General features: G+C 44.5%; 1 protein-coding gene across 5 annotated transcripts in view; it reads left to right on the top strand.

Moving 5' to 3' along the window:
* OXSR1 (oxidative stress responsive kinase 1) overlaps positions 1-14675 on the top strand; it is a 107432-nt gene that overhangs the window by 86726 nt on the left and 6031 nt on the right. For all 5 annotated transcript variants that reach the window (XM_064277493.1, XM_064277495.1, XM_023554831.2 and 2 more), the window contains 5 exons: positions 219-341; positions 5735-5767; positions 10077-10223; positions 11584-11648; positions 14476-14528. In XM_064277493.1, coding sequence (XP_064133563.1) covers positions 219-341; positions 5735-5767; positions 10077-10223; positions 11584-11648; positions 14476-14528 — 421 coding nt within the window. The remainder of the gene's footprint in view (positions 1-218; positions 342-5734; positions 5768-10076; positions 10224-11583; positions 11649-14475; positions 14529-14675) is intronic.

The following is a 14675-nucleotide window of genomic DNA, read 5'->3' on the forward strand; positions in this document are numbered from 1 at the left end:
GCTCGGAGCATAGACGTACAGGGAAGGTTTGTGATAAAGACAGACGGTAGATTGCGTGAATGAAGGGCAAGTGAGAGTTGGGGGACATGAATTTGGGAAAACTTCATCGTAGGGAAAATAATTATCTACGTAATGTGTTTAATGAGAGAAGAAAATATGATGGAGTGTTCTGTTTAGTAAAAGTCGAACCATAACCTACATCCCTTTGTAATGAGCAGGTTCGGAGAGTACCGGGTTCCAGTGGCCGTCTTCATAAAACAGAGGATGGTGGCTGGGAGTGGAGTGATGATGAATTTGATGAAGAAAGTGAGGAAGGGAAAGCAGCAATTTCACAACTCAGGGTAAGTTTTGTAAATATACTTTAGCTAGAGCACTGTCTTTGTCTGAAGCCTCAGAGATAATACCGTGCTCTGTGGTTCTTGGTCAGCTTGTTGTTAGGTGCCGTTGAGTTGGTTCCGACTCATAGTGACCCTGTGTACAACAGAGTAAAGCGCTGCCTGGTCCTGCACCAGCCTCATGATCGTTGCTACACTCGAGCCCATCACTGCAGAAACTGTAAATCCATCTTGTTGAGGGTCTTCCTCTTTTTTGCTGACCCTCAGCTTTGCCAAGCATATTGTCCTTCTCCAGTGACTGGTGCTTCCTGATAACATGTCCAAACTACATGAAATGAAGTCTAGCCATCCTTGCTTCCAGGGAGCGTCCTGACAGATATGTTCGTTCTTCTGCAGTCCATGTTATATTCCATATTCTTTGTGAACACCATGATTCAAAATTATCAGTTCTTCTCTGGTCTTTCTTATTCATTGTCCAGTTTTCTCATGCACATGAGGCGATTGAAAATACCATGGCGTGAGTCAGGTGCACCTTAGTCCTCAAAGTGCCATTTTTGCTTTTTAACACTTGTTCAACTCAACCAGTTAAAATATAAAGGATACACATGTTAGTGACAGAATTTTTCTGATGAACTTATTAACCACAGGAGTCCAGTTAATTCTTCTGTAGCAAATTGCACTGACAGGTCTGTTTGAATATGACAGTATCTAGATTATTTGGAAAAGACCCAAATGGAACTTGCAGAGATGAAAACTATAATGTTTGGGGTGAAAAATACACTGGTTGGGATTAATGGCCAGTTATATATTGCATGAGAAAAGGGTAGTGATCTTGGAGGCATAGCAATAGAAACTTTATTTGTGTGACGGCTCTTATTTCTCTAGGGTACATTCCTGAGAGGATTGCTGATCGTGTGGTACTTGTATTCTAGCTTTTTAAGGAGGTGCCGTATGGTTTTCCATAGTGGTTGTACCGTTTTATGTCCCCATCAGCGGTGCATGAGAGTTTCAATGTCCATGTAGCTTCTCCAACGTTTGTTATTTTCCGTGTTTATGATTAGTGCCAGTAGTGTCATGGTGAGATAGTATATTGTTGTTCTGATTTGTGTTTCTCTAATGGCTCGTGATTACGAGCATTTCCTCATGTGTCTTTTAGCTGCATGAATGTCTTCTCTGGTGAAGTGTCTGTTCATATCTCCTACCCATTTTTTAATTGGATTATTTCTTTTTGTTGTTGCGGTGTTGAAGTGTTGCAAAGATTTTGGAGGTTAAACCCATGTTGAATATGTTGTAGCCAAAAATTTTTCCCAGTCTGTAGGTTCTCCTTTTACTCCTTTGGTGAAGTCTTTTGATGAACGTAAGTGTTAATTTTTAGGAGTTTCCACTTACCTAGTTTATCTTATGGTGTGTGTGTATTTAGTTTATGGTTTATATTGTATTTATGCCATGTATTAGGGGCCCTAGTGTTGTCCCTGTTTTTTCTTCCATGATCTTTTAGATTTTATATTTAGGTCTTCTATACATTTTGAGTTAGTTTTTATGTATGGCATGAGATATGGATCTCCTTTCATTTTTTTTTTACATATGGACATCCAATTTTGCCAGCACCATTTGTTAAAAAGACTCTCTTTTCCCCATTTAATGGAGTTTGGTCCTTTGTCAAAGATCAGCTGACCATAGGTGGATGAGTTTACAAGTGAGCTCTTAATTCTGTTCCATTGGTCTGTGTGTCTGTTGTTGTACCAGTACCAGGCTGTTGTGAGTACCGTGGCTGTACAGTAGGTTCTGAGACCAGGTGATGTGAGGCCTCCTACTTTGTTCTTTTTCCTCCAGTAATGCTTTTCTTATCTGGGGCATCTTTCCTTTCCATGTAAAGTTGGTAATTCGTTTTTCCATCTCGTTAAACAAGGCCGTTGGTATTTGGATCGGGATTGCATTGTATTTGTAAATCACTTTGGGTAGAATTGACATTTTCACAATGTTGAGTCTTCTATCCATGAGCATGGCATGTTTTTCCATTTATGTGGGTCTTTCTTGGTTTCTTGCAATAGTGTTTTGTAGTTTTTTTTGTATAGGTCTTTTACATCCCTGGTTAGATTTATTCCTAAGTATTTATCGCTTTAGGGGCTATTATAAATGGTATTGTTTTCCTGATTTCCTTTTTGACGTTCTCGTTGGTGCACAGGAATCCTCCTGATTTTTTATGTTGATCTTGTATCCTGCTACTTTGCTGAATCTTTCTATTAGTTCCAGTAATTTTCTTGCAGAATCTTTGTGGTTCTCTATGTATAGAATCGTATCATCTGCGAATAGGGACAGTTTTTACTTCTTCTTTACAAATTTGGAAGCTCTTTATTTCTTTTTCTTGCCTTCTTGCTCTAGCTAGGACTTCCAGTACAGTGTTCCGATAGGGGTGGTGATCAAGGGTGTCCTTGTCTTGTTCCTGTTCTCAGAGGGTATGCTTTCAGCCTCTCCCCATTCAGAATGATGCTGGTTCTGTATAGATGCCCTTTACTATGTTGAGGAGTTTCCCTTCTGTATCTATCTTGTTGAGAGTTTTTGTCGGGGATGGTGGTGGACTCTATCAGATGCCCTTTACTGTGTTGAGGAGTTTCCCTTCTGTGTCTATCTTGTTGAGAGTTTTTGTCGGGGATGGTGGTGGACTCTATCAGATGCCTTTTACTGTGTTGAGGAGTTTCCCTTCTGTGTCTGTCTTGTTGAGAGTTTTTATCAGGGATGGTGGTGGACTCTATCAGATGCCTTTTACTGTGTTGAGGAGTTTCCCTTCTGTGTCTGTCTTGTTGAGAGTTTTTATCAGGATGGTGGTGGACTCTATCAGATGCCTTTTACTATGTTGAGGAGTTTCCCTTCTGTGTCTGTCTTGTTGAGAGTTTTTATCAGGGATGGTGGTGGACTCTATCAGATGCCTTTTACTATGTTGAGGAGTTTCCCTTCTGTGTCTGTCTTGTTGAGAGTTTTTATCAGGATGGTGGTGGACTCTATCAGATGCCTTTTACTATGTTGAGGAGTTTCCCTTCTGTGTCTGTCTTGTTGAGAGTTTTTATCAGGGATGGTGGTGGACTCTATCAGATGCCTTTTACTGTGCTGAGGAGTTTCCCTTCTGTGTCTGTCTTGTTGAGAGTTTTTATCAGGGATGGTGGTGGACTCTATCAGATGCCTTTTACTATGTTGAGGAGTTTCCCTTCTGTGTCTGTCTTGTTGAGAGTTTTTATCAGGGATGGTGGTGGACTCTATCAGATGCCTTTTACTGTGTTGAGGAGTTTCCCTTCTGTGTCTGTCTTGTTGAGAGTTTTTATCAGGGATGGTGGTGGACTCTATCAGATGCCTTTTACTATGTTGAGGAGTTTCCCTTCTGTGTCTGTCTTGTTGAGAGTTTTTATCAGGGATGGTGGTGGACTCTATCAGATGCCTTTTACTATGTTGAGGAGTTTCCCTTCTGTGTCTGTCTTGTTGAGAGTTTTTATCAGGGATGGTGGTGGACTCTATCAGATGCCTTTTACTGTGTTGAGGAGTTTCCCTTCTGTGTCTGTCTTGTTGAGAGTTTTTATCAGGGATGGTGGTGGACTCTATCAGATGCCTTTTACTATGTTGAGGAGTTTCCCTTCTGTGTCTGTCTTGTTGAGAGTTTTTATCAGGATGGTGGTGGACTCTATCAGATGCCTTTTACTATGTTGAGGAGTTTCCCTTCTGTGTCTGTCTTGTTGAGAGTTTTTATCAGGGATGGTGGTGGACTCTATCAGATGCCTCTTCTGTGTCGATTGAGAGGATCTTGTGATTCCTTTGTCTTATTTATGTGGTGGATTACACTGATGGATTTTCTAATGTGGACCCATCCTTGCATACCTGGTGTGAATCCTGCTTGGTCGTGGGTGTGTGTGTGCGTGGGTGTGGGTGTGTGTTAAATGCTGAATTTTGTAGAGAATTTTTGCATCTATACGCATGAGGGAAACCCTGGTTGCGTAGAGGGAAACTCTGGTGGCACAGTGGTTAAGTGCTACAGCTGCTAACCGAAGGTTCAGCAGTTTGAATCCTCCAGATGCTCCTTGGAAACTCTATGGGGCAGTTCTCTGTCCTGTAGGGTCGCTATGAGTTGGAATCGACTTGACGGCAATGGGTTTGGTTTTGGTTTTTATATACATGAGAGATATTGGTCTGTAATTTTCTTTTTTTGTGGTGTCTTTGCCTGGCTTTGGCATCAGGGTTATGGTGGCTTTGTAGAATGGATTCAGGTATTCCTTCCTTTTCTATGCTTTGAAATAGTTTGAGTAGCATTGGTGTGATCTCTTCTGTGAATGTTTGATAGAATTCTCCAGTGAAGCCGTCCTGGCCAGGGCTTTTTTTGGTTGGGAGTTTTTAAAATTACTTCTTCAATCTCTTTTCTCATCATGAGCCTGTTCAGAGTTTCTGTCTCAGTTTCTGTTAGTGTAGGTAGGTAGTGTGTGTCTAGAAATTTGTCCATTTGCTCTAGGTTTTCAAATTTGTTGGGGTACAAGTTTTCATAGTACTCTGTTATGATCCTTTTTATTTCAGTTACAGCTGTTGTAACACCCCCCATCTCATTTCTTGTTTGTGTTATTTTGCTTCTTCTCCTGTTTTTCTTTTGTCAATTTGGCCAGTGGCTTGTTGATTTTGTTGATCTTGTCAAAGAACCGACTTCTAGCCTTGTTGATTTTTTTTCTGTTGTTTTTCTCTTCTTTATTTCATGTCTTTCTGCTCTAATCCATTTGTTTGAGTTGTAGAGCTGATGGTTTGGTTTTGGTCTGCCCTTCTTTTTGGTGTGCCTTGCTGTTTTGTTTTTTTTTTTTTTGCTGTAGTGTTTACGGGAGCAGATCGCCAGGTCTTTCTCCAAGGTGCCGCTGGGTGGGTTCAAACCCACAACCTTTTGGTGAGCAGCAGAGTTCTTAACTTTGTGCCACCAGGGCTCCTTAGAGTTAAGGATAGTAGACCCTTAAAATCATTGTTCTTCAGTTTTGATTTCAGAATTTTGTGCTTAAAGCCCATAATCAGAATTACTCTGCTTTGAAAATGTGTTGGGTAGTTAGCTTCAGGTATAGGTTTGGTCTGGGTCTTAGGCACGTAATATATTTGTGATTAGTGGAAAGAATTGTACTTTGAAGAACGTGACTTCCCTACTCCCCAAGAACCTGGCCATTGCCGACGTTTGCTTATTAATGTGTTGTGGGCTACCTGGATAATGTACCGTAATAGTGTGACAGTTTTCTTTTTCCAGAAAATTTTCACTACTGTAATGGCAAGTTAGCATGTAGGTCAGAATGAAAAGTGGTTGAGTTGCATTTCAACATTACTTGCAGATTAGGACTGACTGCAAGTAACCTGAGTTCTGCATTAACAAGCCTCCTTTTTTGTATTTCTTTTAGTCGCCTCGAGTGAAAGAACCATTAAATTCTGAGGTAAGTAATCGTGATTAATGAGTTCTCATTAAAGTGTACATGCTTTTGTTTTCATTTTCAGAACATTATTTTATATGCCTAAATGAGAATGAGAATTTACACCAGCTGAATTTTGTCAGAGACATCGTTTCTCAGTTTGAGTGGCAGACTGGTGCCTTTGCACGCGTTTAAAAAATTGCCCTTAGGGTCCGGAATGCTCATCCTTGCTTGTCTGACTTCAAGAATTGCTTCTTTGGCTTGAAGTGGGAAGTAGTCGTTTTGCATTCCTCTGTCTAGGGTTTTTCAGCACCCTTCCCACCCGCGCCTCTTCTCCTATGTAGAGTCTGTTTTCTGTAGTTTCTGCCCCCACTGCAATAGGGAATCCTACTCAACAGGATCCTGTCCGGCTGGCCTTCCCTGTTCTCACTCGCTGAGGAGCATATGCATTTCACGGGCCTATTCTGTCATGCTTTCTTCATCTGGCCACGTCTGGTCACTTAGGGCTCCGTCTTGCGTTTAATGGCACACATCTCTTCATCTTAAACCAATATTGTTTTTGCCCCATCCTTAAAAGTAACTTTCTTCACATCATTTTTACTATCTCAAAAATTTGTGCACATAGTGCGGTATTGTTTAAGACTGAGAATAAGTACTGGACCTCAGCATCGTAAGAGGTCAGTGCCTGACAGCTTACCTAAAACTGCTGTTCACTAATAACGTCCAGCTCCCCCTCTTCCTTGTATATGGTAGGATTGCCTTTTCCTGCCCCTTGAAGTTAGGCGTGGCCACGTCAGTGACTTCTGGCGTGAACTCTGAGCCCAGGTACTGTGTGCCACCGTGACCCGCCCCCCTGGGTGAGGATGATACCAAGGTCAGCCCCTGCTAGCCAGAGATAGACATGAAGTGTGTGCAGGAAGGAACTTTTGTTGTTTTAATCTACTGGGATTTTTGGATTCTTTGTTACTCCCCAGTTTAGCCCATCTTAACTAATAAATTTTTTCAGAGACTGAATGAGGAGGTATTTTACACAATATCCAGAGATGTTTGTTTTAGTCGTCCCCTGTTTCTTTGCCCAGATACTATCTCTGTGTGAACTCTCATATACCCATGTTCTCATGCTCATTACTTTGTTTAGGTGTCTTCTCTGTCTGTAGTACAGGTACCCTTACTTAGTACAGGTAAACATAGACGCGCGCATAATTTCCTTTTGAAATAGTGCAAATGGTTATATTAACATTTTCAGAACTAATCTTAAAGCTTTTATTAGTTTCCTAGGGCAGCCAACAAAATATCACAAATAGGGTGGCTTACGAGGGCAGAAATTTGTCGTCTCACAGTATTGGAGGCTAATAGGCCCTGTTCAGGACGTCAGCAGGCCCAGGTTTTCTCGGAAGACCCCTGGGGAAGCTCCTTACTTGTCTCCCCCAGCTTCTGGGACCCCCATGCATTACTTGGCTTGCGGCTGTGGCACAGCGCCTTAGTCACACGCCTGTCCTCACTGTGTCTCTGTGTATCTTTTCTCTTTTATATGGGATTAGGACCTGCCTACTCCCGTATGATCTCCTCTTGAAGACCGTATTTCTAAACAAGTTAATTGGGTTAATTCCAAATACTTTTGGGGGGGACACAATTTAATCTGTAACAAAGCTTTATTATTCTGTCAAAATTGAGAGCCGGTAAGTAACTTTTGATGTCTTCTTACATATGAAGCTAAATGAACACAAAATTTTACTTCCCTCTCTCCTGAATTTTGTTTATAAAATATCAGCTCTTAACACCACCACCAGAAAAGCCAAACCAGTTGCTGTCAAGTCGACTCCAAGTCATGGCAGCACCACGTGTGTCGAGGCGTAACTGCGCCCCGTAGGGTTTCCGTGTGTGTCGAGGCGTGACTGCGCCCCGTAGGGTTTCCATGTGTGTCGGGGCGTGACTGCGCCCGTAGGGTTTCCGTGTGTGTCGGGGCGTGACTGCGCCCCTTAGGGTTTCCGTGTGTGTCGGGGCGTGACTGCGCCCGTAGGGTTTCCGTGTGTGTCGGGGCGTGACTGCGCCCGTAGGGTTTCCGTGTGTGTCGGGGCGTGACTGCGCCCCGTAGGGTTTCCGTGTGTGTCGGGGCGTGACTGCGCCCGTAGGGTTTCCGTGTGTGTCAAGGTGTAACTGTGCCCCGTAGGGTTTCCGTGTGTGTCGGGGCGTGACTGCGCCCGTAGGGTTTCCGTGTGTGTCGAGGTGTCACTGTGCCCCGTAGGGTTTCCGTGTGTGTCGAGGTGTCACTGTGCCCCGTAGGGTTTCCGTGTGTGTCGGGGCATGACTGCGCCCCGTAGGGTTTCCGTGTGTGTCGAGGCGTGACTGCGCCCCGTAGGGTTTCCGTGTGTGTCGGGGCGTGACTGCGCCCGTAGGGTTTCCGTGTGTGTCGGGGCGTGACTGCGCCCGTAGGGTTTCCGTGTGTGTCGGGGCGTGACTGCGCCCCGTAGGGTTTCCCTGTGTGTCGGGGCGTGACTGCGCCCCGTAGGGTTTCCTTGTGTGTCGGGGCGTGACTGTGCCCCGTAGGGTTTCCGTGTGTGTCGAGGCGTGACTGTGCCCCGTAGGGTTTCCGTGTGTGTCGAGGCGTGACTGTGCTCTGTAGGGTTTCCGTGTGTGTCGAGGTGTGACTGTGCCCCGTAGGGTTTCCGTGTGTGTCGAGGTGTAACTGTGCCCCGTAGGCTTTCTGTGTGTGTCGAGGTGTAACTGTGCCCCGTAGGGTTTCCGTGTGTGTCGAGGTGTAACTGTGCTCCCTAGGGTTTCCGTGTGTGTCGGGGTGTAACTGTGCTCCGTAGGGTTTCCGTGTGTGTCGGGGTGTGACTGTGCTCCGTAGGGTTTCCGTGTGTGTCGGGGTGTGACTGTGCTCCGTAGGGTTTCCGTGTGTGTCGGGGTGTGACTGTGCTCCGTAGGGTTTCCGTGTGTGTCGGGGTGTGACTGTGCTCCGTAGGGTTTCCGTGTGTGTCGGGGTGTGACTGTGCCCCGTAGGGTTTCCGTGTGTGTCGGTGTGTGACTGTGCTCCGTAGGGTTTCCGTGTGTGTCGGGGTGCGACTGTGCTCCGTAGGGTTTCCGTGTGTGTCGGGGTGTGACTGTGCTCCGTAGGGTTTCCGTGTGTGTCGGGGTGTGACTGTGCTCCGTAGGGTTTCCGTGTGTGTCGGGGTGTGACTGTGCTCCGTAGGGCTTCAGTGGCTGAGTTTTAGGAAGTAGACCGCTAGGCTTTTCTCCTGAAGCACCTCTTGGTGGACTTGAACCACCAACCTTTGGTTAGCAGTGAGAGCATTGACTCTTTGCACCACCAAGGGACCCCATCAACTCTTAGGCATATATTACTGTCCTTTTAATTTTTTTTTCTCTTTCAACTTTTTCAGTTTCTCTTTCAATTTTTGGCCATTGTGGTGGTGTACGTTTTTTTTTAAACTAACTTACGATTTTGAATGTGTTTAACTTGTTTTTGTACTCCGCCTCAGTGTTTTTTTTTTTCCACAAATCACACCATTAAAATTTATGAGATATGTTAGTTATAAAGCTTCCTGTTAACTTTTGAAATGCATTTCAGATATGTTAAGGAATCATTGATTAATTGCCTTTCTTTATGAATAATGGAAGGCCTCAGGCGTAGAAAAATGTCGTTTCTGTAATCTTGTATTATGTACTTAAATCGGTTTTTTCGGAGGTGCCTTTTTGCTGGACAAAGGAGATGGGGTAGATACGGTTACAGATGCATAGGATGTATTGGGCTACTTATTAAGGCAAAAAAAAAGAAACACACTACAGATACACGCCACAACATGGCTCAGCCTCAGGATCCTCAGCTAAGGGACAGAAGGCAGACACAAGGGACGACACATCGAACGGCTCTGTTTATATGAAATGCCTGGAACAGGCAAACTCGTAGAGACAGAATGTGGATCCGTGGTTGCCTAGGGCTGGAGCGGGGAGCAGAAATAACTGCACAGTAGCACAAGGGAGCTTTCTGAGGTTGGGGAAGTGATCCCAGACTGGTTGTAGTGATGACTGTACAGCTGTATAAATTTTCTAAAAATCATAAAATCTAAAAATTCATAATGAATGATTTTGGTAGGATGTAAATTATACCTCAAAAAGTTGTTAAAAACAAGAAGTAAATGATGGCCTAGAAACGTCTGACTGCCATCTGGGATGGGTGCACTCAGAAGTGTAGACACGCCAGGACGCTACACACAAACTGCTGTGGAAGCGTCTCCCAGGGAGGCTCTGCTTGCCTGTCAGTGGGCCCCCTGTCTCCACCCGACTTAAAGCCCTGTGTGTGTGTGTGTATGTGTGTGTGTGTGTGTTACAGCTCTTCCCAGCAGCTGACCCTGTGAGTACTTTGCTCCAAGTCCCAGAACAGATTTCTGCTCATCTACCTCAGCCAGCTGGCCAGGCCCCTGCACAGCCGACTCAGGTCTCTCTCCCACCGCCCGCAGAGCCAGCACAAACAGCTCAGGTAAAGTGAGGATACGCTTTGATGGCCAGCCTTCTGGGTAAATGAGAAAAGCAGATATTAAATCTGGGATAGCACCTAAGGTTGTCTCTTGGTACATTTGGAACAAGTTAGAAATCTGTTTTCACAGCTGTAAAGGTGTGCAGATAAGATAGTTTTACAAGGATCACACATTACCTTAAGCAGGAAAATCAGTTAACAGTTGAAATATCCCAAGTACCCTGAATTTTTTGCCTCATTTCTTACCAGCTCTTAATTAGATCATTGCTACATTTAACTTCAGCTGACAGCTCATCCTAAGATGAGCAGGACCGTCGGCCATACCATACCGTTCATTCCGTGTTCACATAGGCTTGTATTTCTTAAAACTCTGTTCAGTCGATGAGTTTTTCTGTATTACTCTTTTGAGATACTGTCGGTTTTTTGAAAGCTGGTTTTATTAAACTGGGTGATGTAATCTGTAAGTCGGCTTACCAGGTACACACAAACGCCATGAGATCTTGCACACTGAAAGCAGCTTGCACGAACCCTTTACGCTGCGGACCCCTGCTCTTCCCTCAAGAGACTCACAGCTGTGTTTGACCTGTGACCCTATACTAGGGTTCCAGAGTCAATTCACTTACTAAATATTAGAGGCATCATTTCTCCTAATGTTTTAGATGGAAAGAAATAGAAAAGGAAGTTCTAGCTTTTTCTTCTTGTGCTCCAGTGAATCATCTTATGTTCCACCTTGGAGACCGCTGCTTGGAGCCCTCCTACTCAGCCGTGGAGCTGACTACCTTTTAACCTTCTCATCACCTAGGCTTTCAGTTTCTGGATGTTAACATGCGAAAAGGTTCTTATGAAAACGTATGGGAAGGTTGATCTGATTTGATAAACAGCTTCTGGGGAATGTATTTTCTCCAGTAAGCGAGGGGTTTCAGAGAGGATTAGCTTACCGTAAAAAGATCTGCAACCCCAAAATTGAACAGGTTCCTGGGGGGGCAGCTGATTTAGGCCCTACTTTGTGGCGTACTGGCAGATATTTTAAAAAGTAAGAAACGCAGCTTCGTTTCTTTCTCCTCCAAAGAGGGAAGCAGAGAGGTCTGAAAAATAGGAAATTTAAATGTGACCATATAAAATGTGTGCATCTGGGTTTGAGAGTTACCTTTTGAATTGTGTTTGACTCAGGCCGACATTCAGCTCGCGTTGCTGTGTGGGGTGCGTATCCCTCCACAGCAGGGCAGGCCTTGGGGGCCAGGATGACCCCACCTGGAGATGAAAAGCATTGCTGCCGATGGACGATTGACCTGCGGTTGGCCGTTGTCACCTCCGTGCTTACTTAGTGTTTCAGGCAGTGACTTTATACCTTTCAATGCTCTAGGCTCTGTCTTCAGGAGCAGGTTCACAAGAGACCAAGATCCCAATCAGTCTAGTACTAAGATTAAGGTAAGTAGACATGTTTGGTTCTCTGAATACCCTGAATGTGCCGTTTTCTTTTTGAGGCTTGCTCCTTTTTGAACAGTCTGTGCCTGCGAGTAGCTGCGGAGGGTTACATGTTGTCCCAGGGGTCCTGTTGCCCTCAGAGATCCCAGGACCAGTGTGACAACCTGGAGGTGGTAGCTTCTGCCAATGACCAGTGCTGGTACAGTCTCTTAGTTGTTTCTCTGCTGATGGTGAGCGGTCCTTGTGTTTGCAGTGTAGTGGGCTGCAGCTAAGAGTGTGTCTGTATTGAGGAGTCGTTTCTAAGGGAGCAGCACTAGCTGGCTTCTCTGAAGATTGTTGTTGTTGTAAAATGAAAGGTGTGACTCAAGCAAGGGTGTGACTTGAGTAAGGGCGTGAAAGGGCCTGACTTGAGTCAAGGTGAGACCTGAGTAAGTTCATTGGTTGAGTAAGGGCGTGTCCTAAGCGTTGCCCCATTAGGGTCCCTGCCCTGGAGCCGTGGAGCCAATGAAATGTACTCCAAGTCAGAAAGAGGGGGAAAGCTAGTTTAGGAGGTGACACCCGCGGAGAATCTGACAGCAACGCAGGCTGTCTCTGTGGACTCCCAAAAGGCAGTTTTACGTTAGAACTTATATATAATTGTTTATGAAGGTTGGAAGTGTCTTTATAGCCCACAGATGGAATGGCTGGATGAATTATTCATTACAGGGTAATTACAAGAAACTCTTCATCAGACTAAAGAGATAAATGCCAGACATCTGGGCTCTAATCTTCCTGTGGGAGGTCGAAAGTCACAGGTGGCACAAAGTCATTAACAAAGGTTTGTGGAAAGGAGAAGTCAGGCAAAAAAAAAAAGTTCATTCATGATGGCGTTAGTTATGTCAAGCTCTCAGTTGCCCATTTTGAAAAGGAGAAAACAAGCTGGGGAGTATTAGGGTCACATGAGTAAGGCAATGTAACTCAAGATACACTGCACCCTCAATCCGCCTCATAGAAGTTTTAGGACTTAAAGCATATAAAACGGAAGATAGTTACATAATACCACAAAATGAACGATAATTACATACTGCTGGGAGTCATGGCCTAGCCAAGTTGACACATTTTTTCTCATTAAACAATCAATACCCATATTGTTTTGTGACATTGGTTGCCAACCCTATGACATGTCAACATTCTCCCCTTCCCGACCTTGGGTTCCTCATTACCAGCTTTCCTGTCCCCTCCTGCCTTCTCGTCCTTGCCCCTGGGCTGGTGTGCCCATTTAGTCTCTTTTTGTTTTATGGGCCTGTCTAATCTTTGGCTGAAGGGTGAACCTCAGGAGTGACTTCATTACTGAGCTAAAAGGGTGTGCAGGGGCCATACTTTTGGGGTTTCTTCCGTCTATGTCAGACCAGTAAGTCTGGCCTTTTTTTGTGAATTAGAATTTTGTTCCACATTTTTCTCCACCTCTGTCTGGAAGGTTGGCACATATTTGGAGAGATTCCATTCATGACAGTGACCCTGTATCAGAGAGTAGAACTGCCCCAGAGGGTTTCCTAGGCTGAAATCTTTATAAGGTAGATCTCCAGGTCTTTTCTCCTGTGGAGCCGCTAGTAGGTTCAAACTGCTGACCCTGTGGTTAGCAGCTGAGCACTTAACCATTGTGCCACCAGGGCTCCTTATCTGAAGATTAGACTTGTAATTTTTTCCACCTAAGCAGCATGGACTCTACAATCAGCTAACCCAGGATTGTGGCAGGTAAGGCCTTGTTCTTTAGAGATGAAAGGAAAAACCTCTATACATTTGGTCTGTTTCTCTGTTTTACCGCAGATGTTCTGAACTGTTGGTTCTTTGCTGTTGTTGAGAGTATACACAGCAGAACACATGCCAGTTAATCAGTTTCTACGTGTGCATTCAGCGACAGGGATCACTAACGTTCAAGCTGTGCACCCGTTTTCGCCTTCCTTTTCTGAATTGTTCCCCGTGGACAGACTCACTGCCCTCGAGCTTACTCTTCATCCTTTCCCGTTACTGTTGTTACTTTGTTCCCTTATAGATAGTTCCTTGAAAACACAACGCTCAAGGCAGACGTTCTTTAGGAGTTCAGCTACGCTGTTGTTTGGTGTTAAGAAGACTTTAAGGGATAGTTCCCAGTTTCAGGTTTAACGATTATCTCAGGGCAATAGCTTCGTGGGTTCATCCAGCCTCCATGGCTCCAGGAAGCGTGGAGTCCATGAGAATAGACCTAAGCCCCCTGTGCCCTTTAGATAAAATATTTTTGGGTCCTAAGTGATTGGTTGTGTCTGCCTTTAGATACAGTGTTCTGAATTCACTATCTTCAACCAGACCCTCCAGGGAGCCTGGTTAATCTCCTACGCTGCGTGATCAGTAAACATCCTACACTGAAACTCACAGCCACAGCCGCGTGTTGACTGTGCTGCCAGGGCGGCCCCGTTCTTTTCCCCATCCTCTCCACCCACCCAAGTCCTACCCATCCTTTCAGTCCTACCTCCCTGTGCTCAGACGGGTTTTCCTTTTCCTCTTTTATGATCCTTTTAATGGAAATGGGGATGGTAATGGGCCTAGGAGAATCTTCTCAAAGGCATGAGATTTTTATGTTTATCCTTGGGAGTAGGGGGCCTCAGTTAAAAGGGCTGCAGGACAGTGGGATGACCACTTCTAGTTGTTTGCTCTGAAACCCAGCAGTGTGAGCTCATCAGGACAAATGATATGATTTATGGGAACAGAACCGCCTTTCTTGAGGCAAAATGTTACTAATGTACGTTGGCAAAAAAATGTTGGCGGAGTCTATAAATTCAGAGATCTTTATTTCACATTCTGTTTTCTTTCATAGGAATTCAAAAAAAGAACTAAACGATATCCGATTCGAATTCACTCCTGGGAGAGGTGAGGTATCAAAAACATTAAAAGAAGATAACTTGTAATTCTTCCTCCAGTTGTTTAATGAAAAGTGCTCTGAAGAGTTTGTCCTATGGATATGTTTTGCTTTTAAAGGATAGTAAAAGTTTTCCTGCTTTAAAAGTTTTTGGTGGA

The sequence above is a fragment of the Loxodonta africana genome, chromosome 27, assembly GCF_030014295.1.
Source record: "Loxodonta africana isolate mLoxAfr1 chromosome 27, mLoxAfr1.hap2, whole genome shotgun sequence".
Classification (NCBI taxonomy): Eukaryota; Metazoa; Chordata; class Mammalia; order Proboscidea; family Elephantidae; genus Loxodonta; species Loxodonta africana.